The sequence below is a fragment of the Ursus americanus genome, chromosome 5 (genome assembly GCF_024610735.1).
Source record: "Ursus americanus isolate L20-20 chromosome 5, mUrsAme1.1.p, whole genome shotgun sequence".
NCBI lineage: Eukaryota > Metazoa > Chordata > Mammalia > Carnivora > Ursidae > Ursus > Ursus americanus.
In genome coordinates this window covers 68,471,212-68,488,115 of record NC_142131.1, presented here as the reverse complement: position 1 = coordinate 68,488,115, position 16,904 = coordinate 68,471,212, and the positions used below count along the sequence as shown (strand labels likewise).

General features: G+C 35.2%; 1 protein-coding gene across 3 annotated transcripts in view; it reads left to right on the top strand.

Moving 5' to 3' along the window:
• SRFBP1 (serum response factor binding protein 1) overlaps positions 1-16,904 on the top strand; it is a 97,718-nt gene that overhangs the window by 31,847 nt on the left and 48,967 nt on the right. For 2 of the 3 annotated variants that reach the window (XM_045794858.2, XM_087862359.1), the window contains exon 4: positions 9,430-9,501. The exons of the other annotated variant lie outside the window; for it this stretch is intronic. In XM_045794858.2, the coding sequence (XP_045650814.2) occupies positions 9,430-9,501 (72 nt within the window). The remainder of the gene's footprint in view (positions 1-9,429; positions 9,502-16,904) is intronic. 3 annotated transcript variants of the gene reach the window in all.

Here is a 16,904-nt window from a genome sequence, read left to right as displayed (position 1 = left end):
GACTTCTCTTGTCACCCTTTAATTCTTTGTATCTGGTCTTAGCCCCTCATAATTTAAACATACTCCAATTTTAGTCAAATTTTGGTAAATACAAATATGTTTTCTGTTTTATGAAGTTAAAAGCCCTACCTTAATGAGAGCCTCTTGGAATTAAAAATGTCAGCATATTACTGCCTCTAAGTTACTTTTTGTCTTGACTCAGTCTCGCTCCCCACAGCCTGATATAGCACAGTGCGATTGCAAACATACTTTGCCCACTGAATCAGAGACAATACTACAGTGGTTATCTAGTTATGAGTCAAAAGATATGAGTCTCAAAAGCCTCTGGAAAGAAGAAAGAAAAGGAGATAGCCCAATAAGCAAAATTGGGATGACCTCATTCCAATTAAATTCACCTTTTAGGTGAGGGAAAGCAGTAGCATCGGCATAATTTGGAATAAGGGACCTGGAGTATTCTGATGAGTCTTGTTATTAGTGAATGACTACTTTTAATGTAGGAAACTTGAGCAACTTTAGTTGAATGTGATGAGGAAAGAATGAAAACCATTTCTGATTTATCACCACTGACAACAGGATATGGCAGAAAGCACAATGTGGGGGTTCCAGGCCCAGCCCTGTCGTAATACCTTGAATGGATCTCTTCAACTTTCTTGGGTTAACATTTCCTCTTAGGCTTATTGATTCCCTGGGAAGATTCACAGTACTCAAAAAAAGCTTTTATGCTCACCGTAATATTTTATTACTGTTCAAGAACACAGATTAAAATCAGCAAAAGGAAATGGCACATGAGGGGAAAGTCCAGAAGACACCAGGCATAAGCTTGTATCTTGCTTGCTCTTCCAATATAGTCACATGGACATACCCCCAGCAATCGTATGTGACAGCACTTGCAAAGTGTTGCCAACCAGGAAAGCTCACTTGGTGCTTTGGTGGGGTTTTTATCCGGAGCCAGTCACGTAGATGTCAATTACCTGCCTGACTGTCCTCATCAGTGACTCAGACTTAAGCCTCCCAGAGCATAGACATTGCCACCATAAGTTACATTGTTAGCATCAACTGTCTGAAATAATTGGTACCCCGAGGATACACCTTTTTCAGTTATGTGGAGTGTGAGCACCCCAGGCCTGCTGAGTTAACCCTTTCCTGCATGGGTATAGAATCATAATAGCTTAAGTCTCTTACAATTCTAATGTTTTAATGAATGGGATACTAACTTCTCTCATACAAATTGTAAAGAATTTAATGCTTTATTTCATCTTTGAGATGAATAGGATAATTCTAATTATTTGAAAGCTTAAATAAAAGAAATAAATTATACCGACGCTAGAAAATAAAGCTGGTTTGAATGTCTAGCAATGAAAGAATGTGTGTCTTACACAAGTCAACACAGAGCCCTGCTCACTGATGAATAAACTCCCAAGTGAATAAAATCCCAAGATCAAGATTTTTAGACTTGAGTCATTGTAAGGAAGTCAAAGGAAAAGAAACAGCCGTTTCAGGTTAGTCAGCATTTGATTAGTAAATTACGGATTTTTTTTTATTTCCCTTGCATTGGTGATAAATTTAAACTTTTTTTTTTCTTAATGAAAACCCTTTATAGGGTTTCTCTACAATTGAGTAAAATTGCGCAGGTTTTACTTGTCTAATTTAGTATGAGTCTCTTTTGCACTCATTTTTTAAGTTGTTTGGTGCAGTTTTCTATATTTTGCACTGTAATAGAACTCTGGTATCTTCATTTTCCTATTGTTTATCCTTGATCCGTGGTTTTCTAGTTGAGAACGGCTTCGTGTTTTTCGTACTTATCTTTTTTTTTTTTTTTTAAGATTTTATTTATTTATTTGACAGAGATAGAGACAGCCAGCGAGAGAGGGAACACAAGCAGGGGGAGTGGGAGAGGAAGAAGCAGGCTCATAGCAGAGGAGCCTGATGTGGGGCTCGATCCCACAACGCCGGGATCACGCCCTGAGCGGAAGGCAGACGCTTAACCGCTGTGCCACCCAGGCGCCCCTTATCTTTTTTTTTTTGGTCACTTAATGTGTTTGCTCATATTTATTGGATTTTAAAATGTTAAAAAATTTCTTTTGCTAAATTGAAATGTATCTAGATATTTTTTTTCCCCACATCCATAGTGTATGATTTTGGTATAAAATTTGCAAATTACCTTATGGAATACTGCATTTTGTTCTATTTTTGATATTGTTGAATATTTGAGATGGTTATATTCAGTTTAAGATAGAGAAGACCTTTCTGAAATTTAAGAGAAATACTTTTATTTGGGAAAAGGCTTTAGAATTAATTTTGTATAAAAGAAAACTAAGTGTTCCTCTCTGGTTAGTCATTTTATTTAGAATTAACCCCATATACTAGAAATGGCATAATGCAAAATTATCATACAAACCCCGAGCTGGTGTCTTTTCTCTTACATTTTTAATGGAGTTTTCTTAACCATGTTCATGCGTGGTGCATGAGGGGATCAGATACCCTTTCAAAACTAAGTACATGTAAAATGTCCTTGGAATAAATAAATAGCTGCTATGTAAAATGTCTGTTGCTAGGTCTAGAAAAGGATCTTAGTTTTCCATTTAGCTTAGAAATCTTTTCTCAGAAGGAACAAAGTCTTATCTTTTAGTTGCCCCCTGTCTAGCTTATCAGTTAGTGTGTTTCCCACCCATTCACAACATAATATGTATGTTTCAGTAAGTGCTTAAGTAGTAGTATTTTACCTTCTCCCATTCTAAATAAAAAGGATAATAACGTATGATACTTTTGAGCGGTAAATGCTCCACTTTGAAACACTGTAGGTGTCCTCCTTGCTGTTCTTTCCAGAATTTGTTCTCTTCAACTTTGCTTCATAAAGAAAAAGCCCACATTTGCAACTAAATATTTGTTGTCAAATCCTGAATTTGACCTTTCCATTGATAAGAGACTTTACTGACCTCTTTTAGATTTTCTTTTTTCTAAGAAATAGACATTTTAAATTTCTTTACTCTGGTCCAGTTCTGTTCAATAAATGTTTTGTACTGGAATCTAATAGGCAAAGGTGAATAAAACACCTTTCTTACCCTTGAAGAACCTTATACTCTAAGCTTTTCATCCATTTTTATATCAAGAAAATGGAAGGCAAAGGTTAATACAAGCATAAATTCTGTGACTGTTTTATATTTCTACTTCAGGTCATTTTGGCTGAACTAGATAGCTTACTGCCTGACCATGTTCAAGTTTGCTTCCTTCCCATCCACTTGAAGCAGAGTTGTTCCCAACAAGCTGGTTAGAGTGTACTTCCACTTCTGAATAGTTAGGCAGAAAACTGAAATTGTTGCAACTCTAAATACCATTTGCCTTTCAGAGTTCTTTCCTTTTTACCTAAATTAAGGCTTTTTGGAGTTTTATCCACAAGCCATGCAATTTTACTTGCTTTTGGAAGTCTTGGCAGGGAACCATTCATTTATAACAAAGAGAGTAGATGTATTGTCAGGTAAGATACCATAGCTGAAAATCCTATGAACTACCCATCATCCCAAGTATTCTTTGAAAATTGTGAATTACTTCAGATTAAAAAAAAAAAAAAAGTCAATTCCCAGTATCCCTGACAGTTTAAATTATCTAGTGGACCTTAATGAATTTTGGTGTAGCACCTGGCTTTCATAATCCATTTGCAGGGTAATTTATTCTTAAAATATGACGAAAATTTTGTGGCCAAATTATAACCTATTGTCTAGTTTTTCATTCAATCCAAGAAAAAATGAAAATGTTTAAAACTTCTCCCTTTAAACGTATATTAAATATGCGGAGTCAGAATGTACATAAATCTAGAATTTAGAGCGGTAAGAGACAGTTTGAATTCTGAAAGTTTAGCGTGAGCTTCCCAAGTAGACTCCACAGTGGACTCTTAGAAGGATTCAAGAAGGCTGTGGGTTAAATTACCTCTTGCCTTTTGAAAGAATACTAACATTTGAGGTGTTATCTATCCACTTGTGACAACACATCAGAAGGAATCTTATTTTGAAAGGCAATACCTGATCTCTTATAAATAAACATACAGGGAGGGAGGAATAACTTCATAATACACCATTTATTGCTGTTTTTGCATTGTCTAAAGAAACATTTGATTTATTAGTTTCTCAGTGTCTACTTATGATAGCACTAAACAAAAATTCTAGGTTTTGGTATAGCATTCCTAGCTATTAGGTTTTGCTACTTAAACACCATTTAAAAGTTTTGTATAAACTGTAACTTAGGAGATAGCATCCCCTCTGCTGCATGTGCTTATATTTAAAACAAAGGCAATAAACAACTTGGCCACAAAATACTCAAGTATGAGTGTTGTCATAAGGAATGTTTATTTTTTTTTTTAAGATTTTATTTATTTATTTGATGGAGAGAGAGACAGCCAGCGAGAGAGGGAACACAGGCAGGGGGAGTGGGAGAAGAAGAAGCAGGCTCCCAGCGGAGGAGCCTGATGTGGGACTCGATCCCAGGACTCTGGGATCACTCCCTGAGCTGAAGGCAGACGCTTAACGACTGAGCCACCTAGGCGTCCCTAAGGGAAAGAGGAATGTTTGAGTCCTTCATCTGCATCTAAATTTTGCTTGATAATTTAAGGTAAATATTTGATTCTGGGTATTATTTATGGTACAGAGTGCTTGTCCAAATTATACAGTGTAATGAATAATACGAAGATTGGTAGGATATAGAAAGTATGTTAGCTTCCTAGTGCTGTTGAAACAAATTATCGTAAATTTAATGGCTTAAAACAACAAGGATATATTATCTTAGAGTTCTAGCAGTCAGAAGTCTTAAAATCAGGGTGTCAGCAGGGCTGTATACCTTCCGGAGACTCTAGAGGAGAATCAGTCTCCTGCCATCCTCAGCATTTAGAAGCCACTTGCATTCCTCCACTCATGGCCCCTTCTTCCATCTTCAAGTCCACCAGCATAGCATCTTCAGGTTTCAATCTCTCTCCTCTTGTTCATTTCCTTTCTCCCTCCCCTACCTCCACCGCAATCTCTTTATCTAACTTTATTCTCCTCTATTCTCTGCTCCTCTCCCATGAGGACTCTTGGTTAGCCCATCTGGATAATCCAGGATAATACCCACATCTTAAAATCCTTAATTTAATTAAATCTGCAAGATCCCTTTGGCCCTGTAAGGTAACATACTCACAGGCTCTGGGAATTGGGACATGGACATATTTGGGAAACCGTTCAACCTAGTACAGAGTGTGCAAATAATAGTCACTTACGTTGTAAAAGTAGAGGTTATCATAACCCTAATTTGTGTTTGCTGGTCATGCTCCCAAAGGTACAAATGTAAACAGATGGTTTTCCCTTCTTCAGTCTAAGAATATGTTCTCTACTCAGTAGCCATTTTTCAAAGGTATATTCCTTAAAGGCTCCTTTAGTTTTGAATGCGTGGATTTAATTCAGGTTCATTGTCTACCGTGTGTCTGAGGGTTTTGAGTTTTTTTCAGAAACAACGGATGAGATAGAAAGCAGGTACTCTGGCTCTTGCTGTTGCTGAGTAATAAAGCGCTCTTTATCTCTGGTCCAAGAGTTTTGTGCCTTCTGCTGGCATCCATAAAACCATGTCAGGCTTACTTATTAACTTTCAAGTAAGGTAAAATCTCAGACCCTTCGCAGATCTTGACAGTGGCTCTTGCTTATAATTTACCCAAGAAATGCTCCGCCTTTTTTAATGGCACTCATGTTTCTTTAAATATACTCAACCTCATTAAATTCAGATCAACTTCAGTTTCCCTGTTAAGCATATTCTGTTTATTTTGAGCCTTCATAACATTTTCCCAGTAGTATTTCTGAAACACGACATAAGTTGCCGGAATTACCTACTGGGGTTGCTTAGCACCTCACATTTGTTCAAAAACCTCTATTTTGTGTGTGTGTTGAAAGGTACAGTAAATACTTCAAGCTTCTATAAATCATTACTGCCTCATTTAAAACTAGAAGGTTCTTATAACTAGAAGATTCTGACTGTGTTCAGTGGTAACATGACATTGTGAACCATGAGATAGAGTTTAACTTTTGTGTTAGTTTTTACATGAATGCTTTAAATATGGTGGAAATCTTTTGGCTTATATCAAGGTGTCAATAAAATAGATTATGATATAGTAGAAGCACTAATTAAGGTCAGTCCTTACACCAACTAACAATAGGACCTTGGACAAATCACATGATTTAATTGAGCCTGCCTTCTCATTTGATAAATGAAGAATTGAGTAAAGATAATTTAGGTTCCTTTTAGTTGAGCATTTGCTCATTTATCTTTGTTACCTTATTTTTATTTATATAGTTGTTTAAAAAAAAAAAACTGCTTTAAATGTGTTCCATAGGTTGTGAAATGCAGTGTTGCCTTATTAATTTTCAGAAACCCTGAAATTTCTATTTATATTTTGACCTTCCCAAGAGTTGTTTGAGGTTTTTGGGGTTTTTTTTTTAATTCCTGGTAGAAGAGACTTTTTGTTTGTCTGTTGGTTTCCTTTAATTCCTACTTTTTCATTGTGATCAGAGAATGATGTTTTTAGTATTTTCCTTGATGGGACTTAGTAATACCTACTTTAACTTAATACACAATCAATTTTTTAACATTCTATATGTGCTTGAGAAGAAGGTATAATTTGTATTACTAGAATATAATGTTCAAAATAAATCCGTAAGACAGATACACCTTATTAATTGCTTAAGATTTTCTAATGCTTTTCCCTCTATTTTCAGCTTTCTTGAACACATTGTTATGTGGAAGTCTTCCGTTAGTGGTGTGTTTCCATTTTTCCGTATCTTGTAGTTTCTGCTGTGTCTCATTTCATTTTTTTCTTTACTTGAATTATTCTTCATCTGATACATGATTTCAACTCCTGCTTTCTAATTGTTCCTATTTGCCTTGTATATCTTGGTGAATTCCTTTATTTTTAGCCTTTTTGAATCACTGTGTTTTTTGTGTATCTCGTATATAGTGTAGACTTAGTTTTGCTTTTTGATCCAATCTGGACGTCTTTTTCTTCTAGTATCAACTTCCCCAGTATCTTAATCTTCGCACTCCCTGTCTCTCTGTATGTGCGAGCTTGTAATGCAAGAGTGCTATGTTGGATTTGGTGTTAGTGTCTCAACTTGGAGATATTTTGAAGTTTATTGTATCCTCTATCTCCTAATAATGATGAAGGCATTGTTTGTGTAGTCCTTGTTGAATTTATTCTTTTGGAGGGAGTATGTGGATTGGTTGAAATTTAAGCAGCATTGTCTTCTGCATGTATTATGTTCATATTTGCAATAACATTTAACTGATTTACTCTTTAGAAGGTTTGCTTTTGCTCACAGAGTAGAAAATGATACTTAAAGATAGCTGACAAAAAAAATTGGATATTTTTAACTATAATTTAAATAATTTTACTGACTTTAGACGGATAGGGAGGCCATCTTTCAAATTAGCGCATCAGTTCGTAAAGACATATTATACACACACACACACACACACTTAAAGAATCTGTTATTTTTATGCTCTTTATATAGATTTGTTTTACATACACATATTTTTCCCAGTTGTATTAGTGTATACAAAATAAAATTGAGTCTTTATTCTCAGAAACTGTGCTTTCTGATCTTTCTGACATTGGACCATTATTATCAGTATTTCTTTTTTTTCCATTCTGTTCATTTTCCAAAAGCATAGTACAGCTCTTTAATGCAGAATATGGTAATTTTTCAGGAGTTACACACATCAGTATGTACAAGGATAGTTATTCCCTTCTTTTGTATAAAAAGATAAAAAAAATCAGAAAACATACTAATGTCCAATAATAAAAGGTTGGTTAAATAAAAAGGACAGCGATGTAAGAGAATGAAAAGAAAATGGATAGATATTTGCTCTATCATTAAATGATAAAGCTAGTTTACAAAATGCTATGGTCCTGGGTTTTGTTTTTTTTTTAAGATTTATTTATTTATTTGAGAGGAAGAGACAGAGCGCACGTGCCTGTGTGCATGTGGTGGGGGGGACAGAGGAAGAGAGAAAGAACAGACTCCCCACTGAGCAGGGAAGCTCCATGCAGGGCTTGATCTCATGATCCCAGATCATGGACTGAGCCAAAACCAAGAGTTGGAGGCTCAACCAACTGAGCCCTACCCAGGTGCCCTGGTCCTATTTTTGTTTAAAATATAGTTTAGGGGCACCTTGGTGATGTAGTCAGTTAAACCTCCCAACCCTTGGTTTTGGCTCAGGTTGTGATCTCAGGTGTTGTGAGATCAAGCCCCACGGTGGGCTCCATGCTCAGTGTGGAATCTGCTTCAGACTCTCTCTCTCTCTTTCTTTCTGTCTTTCTAAAATAAGTAAATCTTAAATATATATATATAAAATTTAAATAATTTTCACAGAATAATTCCTGTACAATTGTTACCATATCACACATTTATCTAACTTACTATCACTCAGTGTTGTTTTAAAATCAACTATGTCATTTTATTTAAAAGCTTTCTCCCAAATAGTAGTATGAAAAAAATACACAAAAGTTCATTGTATTTTTTTCATGCATAGTAGAATCACTGCACAACTGTTGAGAGAAATTTCATTTTTATGTGATTTAAAGTCCTCATTCTTTAGTGAAATGTATATCAAACTTAGTTCTCTTAAACATATAGAGGGGTGTGTAATAAAATTATAACCATGTAAACCTTGTTAGTAATTTTACTCAATTTTTCTCTGCTTTTCTCGTTTTTAATTTTCTAAAATAAATTTAGATTAATTCCTTGCATAATATGAAAGTATTTCGTAGCTCAGATTTTTTAATCGTTAATTAAAATTAAGCATTTCTCTATAAATCTTTATATTTCTCTATAAAAAGATGTAATTACTAATGTCCTGACATGTCATTAAAATAAGTAATAATTTCTTTGAAATTTAGAAATTCTAAATTAATATTTTGAGTTATATTACTCTTATTTCAATTAAAGAACTGTTATTAAGCTAGAAATTTTATGGCTTCCCTAGAATCTGAGTGTAATTGTCTTAGGGGGATTAGCTTTTAAATTCGTTTTGCTGTGGTTTTTCATAGTATGATAATTTCATACTGTGATGGAAGTTATTCTTATCTAAAATTAAAAACTTAATATCAGATTTCTTAAAAGCAAAACATGGGAAGGAATGTGCCTCATAAAAATGAATGGTGCATTAAAATTGGAGTCGTAACTGGGCACCTGGATAGCAGATAGCTCAGTCAATTAAGCATCCTGTTCTCGATTTCGGCTGAGGTCATGATCCTCAGGGTCGTGAGATAGAGCACCACTTAGGGCTCCACGCTGGGCATGAAACCTGCTTAAGAGTCTCTCCTACCCTCTCCCTCTGCTCCTCCCCCACAAAAATAAAATAAATAATAAATAAATAAAATTAGACTCATAACTAAAATTCCTTTTTTTTTTTTAACAGGAATTAAAACCTGATATAGTAACTAAATCTGCTCTTGGTGATGATATCAACTTTGAAAAAGTCTGCAAAAAGGTATCTCTCTAATGGATTGTCTTTCTTTTAAGAAAAGTTCTTTATTTATATGGTTGGCTTACTTTTTCTTGTCACCTTTTTCCTTGAAGAAAAAACTAACCAACAAGCCAGTTACTATTAGTATATGATGGTTTTTCCCTACTTGAGCTCCATTATTGCCACCAAAAATATATTTTTATGGTAATTTATGAATTTTGTTTTGCTTGTAATATCACACCTTCAAGGTCCTTAATGTTGAACTTAATGTGGCATTTATGTGTTAGTAACAATTTGTTAATCTTACTAATCAGGACAAAGAATATTTTTATTTTTTCCAAGTAATTTTTATGACTGTTTCATTTAATCTCTGTATTTAGTACTTGTGAAAGATTATTTTTACCCCCTTTTTACAAATGAGGAAACTTGTAAGTCAGAAAGAATGACATGAGCTGAGTTAAGCTATACCACTGTTACATGGCACATTGGGACTTCTACCCAGTTCTCCTGCTCCTACCATTTTCCATTTATCATTGCCGCCCACTTTGCTAATGTCTACATAAGACACTTCCTACCTGAGAGCAGATTTTGGATTAAAGGATGTTTCTGTGTTGCTTTTCTGTTTTCACTTTCATTGGCATTTGCTCTAATGTATATTATTTCTTGTTTCTTACATTTATGTCCACTTTGCTCTTTTTCTAGTTTCTTAATGTGGAAGCTTCAGTTACTGATTTTAGAATTTTTTTTCCTAACAAGCATGTAGTGTTACAGAGTTGCCTTATGTAAGCACTCCTTTAGCTGCACCCCTAAATTTGATGGGTTGTATTCTAATTTTCTGTGCGTTCACAGTGTTTTAAATTTCCCTTGAAACTTCATCTTTGACCTATGGTTTAGTTAGAAGTACATTGTTTAATTTCTGAACAGTTAAGGGGTTTTCTAGGTATGTTTTCATTCCTGTTTCCTTTATGATCCATGAGCAGACTTGTTATGATTTTTATTTGTGTTAAGGTTGAGAAGACTATGGCTTATCTTGGTGAATATTTCATATGCACTTGAAAACAGTGTTTTCTCTTGGGATCAATGTCCAAAAATGTCACGTAGGTCACATTAGTTGTTGGCGTTGTTCAGGTGATTTGTATCTTTACTGGTTTTCTGCCTATTTGTTTTATTGATTACCCAGAGCCTTATGTTACAGTCTCCAACTATAGATGTCAGTTTGGCTATTCCAGCCCTCAGGAAAGAATGCTCTGATTCTGTGTTTTTATAGACTAGTACTGACTTTTCTACAAATGATATGAGGCATGTTAGATTTTAAAGCATTTTAAGAAAGCCAGAACATGCAAGGTTTTTATTTGTTTGAGGGGAGGGAGGACTTGTTGGTGCCATTGTCCTGATGAGAAAAGCAACACTAAATCCGTGAATATGATTTTACAGCAGTCTCTTTATTTTGTACTGGCATAATTTTACAGTAAATATTCTTATTTCATAGGAGTCTTTCATAAAGAGAGGAAAAAAGTATAGTTTTAAAGTGTGGTTTGGACTATATCTCAGACAAAATAATGACATGTTAAATAGAATAGTGGTAACTGAATAAAAATGTTATAGAATTTTTTTTTTGTTTTCTCTTGAAAGTTTAAAAAAAAATAATTTTTCCAGAATACGTTTTTTGAGATTTTTGGTTGCTGAATTCTAAAAGTATTCATTAATGTTTAATCTATGGTGAGAGTAAAAAGCATCTTCTCTGCCAGATTGTTTTCACTTTGGAAGATTAATATTAGTTTATGTGTAATATTTATAAAATAGTTTTTTAAGGTATCTTCTTCTATTTACAACCCTTCCTTCAACTTTCCAGTGTGTGAAGTGTCATTTACCCAAAAAATGGGGCAACAAACATCTATATTAGCTTATCATTGTTATTTTGTATTAGTAAATTCATTTACATATAACAAGATTTGTAGGCTTGAATTTTCTTTTAATTTATTTATTTATCTTAGAGAAAGAGCACTTGCGCGCATGAGCAGAGGTCCCAGAGAGGCGGTGGGGGAAGAAGAGGGACAAGCAGGCTCTCTGCTAAGCACAGAGGCCGAAGGGCTGGATCTCACAACCCTGCAATCACTATCTGAGCTGAAATCCAGTTGGACGCTTAACTAACAGAGCCATCCAGGCGCCCCCGTAGTCATGAGATTTTTAATACTAATTCAGCTAGAAGTTTGGGATCTTGGAGCGCTTGGGTAGCTCATCCGGTTAAGCAGCTACCTTTGCCTCAGGTCAGGTTCTGGGATCCAACCCCATGTCCGGAATCCCTGATGAGCAGGGAGCCTGCTTCTCTCTCTGCCTCTTCCCCTGCTCTCTCTTGCTGGTGCGCGCTCCCTTTCTCTCTCTCTCTCTCTCTCTCTCTCTCTTTCTTGCTCTCAAATAAGTAAATAAAAGTCTTTAAAAAAAAAAAAGTTTAGGATCTCACTGTCAAGGGTCAAGTGAAACCTGATTACATTTCTACCCCGTTAATATCTTCCTCTAAACAAAAGCAAGTAAGGAAGGGAAGGTGGAGAGGGAGGAAGGAGAAACAGTTCTGTTTCATCCAAGTTTTTGAGGGAACCTGGAGGAATTTAAAGCTAAGGGAAACTGCCCTGCTTAAGAAATCATTTCATATTCCTCCCAAGCTATTTGATTTCACCTATTTTGTTAGTGTTTTATTTCATTTGTGATATTCTTCCATTGGATTCAGGTGTTTCTGTTTGAAAACCTGTTAATAAATTAAACCTCTAAAAAATGAGGCAGGCAGCAGTGTTGTTTGAGGAGAAAGGATTGATTGTTCTTCAGTGTGTCAAAGGAAGTGAGCTCAGTGGAAGATAACCTCACAGGAACGAAGTCTTTTACATAGAGCTCTGTACATTTGAGGCTATCTGACATCAGATCAGAGCAGAGCAAACTAATTTATGTAATATCTTACAGCTTGCACAGTTCTTCCATATACATTCTTATCTCAGTTGATCTTAACAACAGTGATCTCATGTAGAAAGCATTCATTTGCACATATGTGCACACACCTGGTGTGTGTGTGTGTAGTAATAGCAGTGTCTTCATTTTTCAAATGCAGAAAAGGGATAGAAAGGTTAAGTAGGCAGTTAATATGTATATGATGAAAGTTTAAAGCTAGAGAGTTGAAGGATGAGACTTTTGACATTCCCAGGCAGCTGGTGCCAGGATTTCAGGAACTTCTCAATTCAAAACATGTGTTGCGTGCAAAGCAATCAGCTAGGCAGTGTGGAAGATACGAAGGGAATAGGAGACTCAGTATTTTCTACAGGAATATATAATCTAGTAGGGAGTAAAAGACTGGTTTATTGAACAACTACCATATAAGGGGAAGCAAATTAATATTTGTTAGCATCTCTTAACAGTTGCTGACTCATTAGGTGCTTTATGTAGGTTAGCTTTCTCAGGGAGGATGATAACTCCATTAAACAAAGGGACAAATGGCCCAGAAAGGTAAAAAATACACCAATAGTCATTAGCAGATAGCAGGGCCAAGGTCTCAACCCTGGTCTCTGCCTACAAAACAAAAGTTTAGGAGAAAAGGCTGGAATGGGTCCCCTATTTTTGTAAGACTACATTTTAGAATCACGGTGTCCCAAGGATCATAAGAGCTCAAGAAATACAGAAAGGTCTCCCATTGCCTTCATTGTGGACTCTAAGCCTTCGGTTGCCATAATTCTTCTCATACAGCTGAATGGGCTGTTTCTTATTACCTCCCTACGTGTTTTTAATAAATGCACACATTAATACGTCTTTAGGTGAAACCTGGAATTGAAATTAAGTCTAAATAATAAGAATACTGCTACCAGCATTCTGCCTCTATCAGTTCACTCAGAGTCAGTTTGTTGTAGGCAGCTTTTCACAGGAAGGAACATTGCATGTAAGAGAGCTTTTTCATTTTTAGACTGTTATTTGTATTCACATGTACATTCTCAAAATTCTTTTCAGAATTGAATACCAAATGCTTGTGTTTATAAGAAATACCCATACGCCAAAATAAAATTTCTCCATAAAAAGATGAGGTGTTTTCCCCTTTTTTACTTAATTTATTTGAAATGGAAGAAACTGGAGGTGTGTGAAAACCACAGTTTCCTGAGAATTTTCCATGGCAAATGTTGTGTCAACGTTAAATAAGGAAAGCTGTGGTTCCTTCATACCCTCCAATGCAGGTGTAAAAACTGTTCATAGACAAATCTTAGCCTTTTAAGCTTCAAAATCAGTTTGTAAATTTGAGGTTATAGGACTGTATTCGAATTTTTTCTGTAAACCTCTGTAACATTTTTCTCTTTCCAGTGAAGTTTATCACATTCTATCTTGGAAGAATTAGTTGTTCATATGTCTTAACCTTTAAAATTAGAGCAAAATTGTGAGCCTCAGAAGATAGTGTTTGTGTCCGTATGTGTAAGACCATGCCCTTCCCATATTTAGGCTTGTTTATGTAAATATAAATATCAGTAAATATTAAGAGGAATAAAGTAGATGAGGAAGGAAGATGAAGGAATAAAGAATTTGAAAGATCTCATGACAGGTTCTGTGCTGCTGCTTCTTGGGAGTTCTTACCCTCTGCCCAGGGACTTAAGCAAACCGTAGACACAGCAAACGGCTGCCGAAACCCAAAGCACAGCCAAAGCTTCAGACTTCTGCACATTTACTTTACAAGCCTCTTTTTTATGCTTATATTTAATTTCCCACCAAAAAGATTTGAGAGAGGGGGTTGGAGATGAGTCACAAAATGTGAGAAAGTTATCTCAGATAATTTAGAAGAAAACCGCTTGAGAATACTAGACTGAATTCAGAAACCTGGCTGTCACTTGTAGCTTTGTTCCCAGCTGGCTAGGTAATCTGGAGATCAAGTCAAGACTGTTAGTCTGATTATTGGATAAAATCATTGGTCTCTATTCCCTTTACCTTTTGTTAATATTTGAAGTCAAAAAATGCATTGAATGATTTCAAATTGCTTTATTAAGAATAAAATCAAACAGAAGTTGAAAATGTTAAATTTGACATTGTTTACTTAGGAGATATAAAGTTTATTTAAATGATTGCTGTCGTTTATAAAACATGATATTTTTAATAAAGACTTTCTTTAAATCAAACATTTTGGGAAATACACGTGTACTTTTTTTTTTTTTCTTTTTTTGGTCTTCAAAGAAAAAACTGAAATCCTTGGTATTTGTAAAGCATGCAGCTGCGTATATGCCATTAATAGTTTTTCCATTTGCCGTTTTTCCCCATTAGAATATTTTTTCTACTCCCCAAATCATAAGCTTTTTTGCAAATTAGTAACTGAGCATCAAGAACAGATATAAATTAACTGAAAACAACCAGCAAACATAAGTTTGAATCTGTACAATGCATTCTAATTGCAAAAATTGCTGGTTAGCAAAGGGAAGAGGCTTACATTTCTAGGAGTTTCTGCATTCTAACTAGTGTTGGTTTGCTGTTAGCTGCCTGATTTCAGGCAGTTTACTTACTATCTCTAGCTCTAGCTTTTTTGTTTGTTTGTTTTTCATTTCTCTAATAAACTCTTACAGATCAAACATTCTGGTAATGCATTTTCGACCCCCTTCAAAGGCCTTATTGCAGCAGATGTAAAAATAACAGGGTCAGTTCAGTGTTCAGTTTCATTTTGCCAAAAAAATTAAGTGTTTTGTGCACCCTCACATACTCAAGAGTTTTATGGCATTTTTACGCTGTATTATCTGTTGATGTTTAAGTATTCTTAAATAACTGACATTTTTCATATTTCAGTATAACGAGAATAGTTGTTCTCTAAGACATTTGGTGATGGTGTTGGGTAGCCAACTTTAACAAAATTTCCAGTTTATAAAAATTAGAAGCAATAAGGACATGCTGAAGTGTGTATTCGCAAATATCATTATGCTGCAAAATAGGTTTGTCACATATCTATAAGACCACATTATTGTTAAATAGATTGCCAGCTAAATGAATGAGAATTTGAGAAGCTGTATCTTTTCTTTTTGCCTAAAGATGCTGATACATTAACTTTAAATATTTTGGTAAAAATTTTTATATTTTTTGTTTCTAGCTTTATTGAGATATAATTGACATATAGTAAACATTGTGGAAGTCTGATGATTTGATACACATATATATTATGAAAAATTACCATAATAAGGTTAACTGTCACATCCATCACCTTATATAATTACAGGTTTTTTTTTTTTTTTGTGGTGAGTGCATTTAAGATGTACTCTCTTAGATACTTTCAAGTATACAATAAAGTATTGCTGTCTATAATCACCATACTGAATATTAGATCTCTAGAGCTTACTCATCTTTTTAACTGGATGTTTGTAGCCTTTGACCAAAATCTCCCCATTTCCTCCACTACCACCCCCAGTCTCTGGCAACTACCATTCTGTTCTTGCCTCTGTGAGCTTGGTTTTTAGATTTCACATATAAGTCATACTCTGCAGTATTTGTCTTTCTTTATCACTCATTGTAATGCCTACCAGGTTCATCCATGTTGTTGCAGATGGAAGGATTTTCTTCTTTCTCGTGGTTAAATAATATTCCATGGTGTGTGTGTGTGTGTGTGTGTGTGTGTGTGTGTGTGTGTATACCTTGCTTTCTTTATTCATTTCATTTGTCATTGGACTCTTGGTTGTTTCCATGTCTTGGCTATCATGAATAATACTGCAGTGAACACAGTATCTCCTTGAGATCGTGATTTCGTTTGCTTCGGGTGTATACCTGGAAGTGGGATTGCTGAATCATATGGTAGCTCTAGTTTTAATTTGTTGAGGAACCTTATCTTTTTACCCTTGTGTCTCTAGTAGTTTGCGTTCTCACCAGCAGTGCTCCAGGACTCCCTTTTCTCCACATACTTGTTAGCTCTTCTTGTTTTGAGACTTGCCATTCTAACAAGCGTGAGGTGGTATCTCATTGCAGTTTTGATTTACATTTTCCCAGTGATTAGTAATGTTGAGCTTCTTTTCATGTATTCATGTACCTGTTGGCCATTTCTTCTTTTGAAAAATATCTGTTCAAGTCCTCCGTCCATTTTCTAATCAGATTTTATATTTATTTTGTTTTATTTACTTGCTCTTGAGTTACATGAGTTCCTTCCATATTGTGGATGTTAGCCCCTTATCTGAGATGTGGTTTGCAAATCCTTTCTCTGATTCTGTAGATTGCCTTTTCACTTTGTTGATTGTTTCTTTTGTTTTGCAGTAAGTGTGTAGTTTGGTGTATCCCCACTTCTTTACTTTTGCTTTTGTTGCTTGTGCTGTTGGTGTCACATCCAAAAAAACATTGCCAAGACCAGTGTCAAGGAATTTTTACCCTACACGATCTTCTAGGAGTTTTATGGCTTCAGGTCTCACATTTAAGTCTTTTTAGTCCAATTAACTTTATTTTTATGAGTC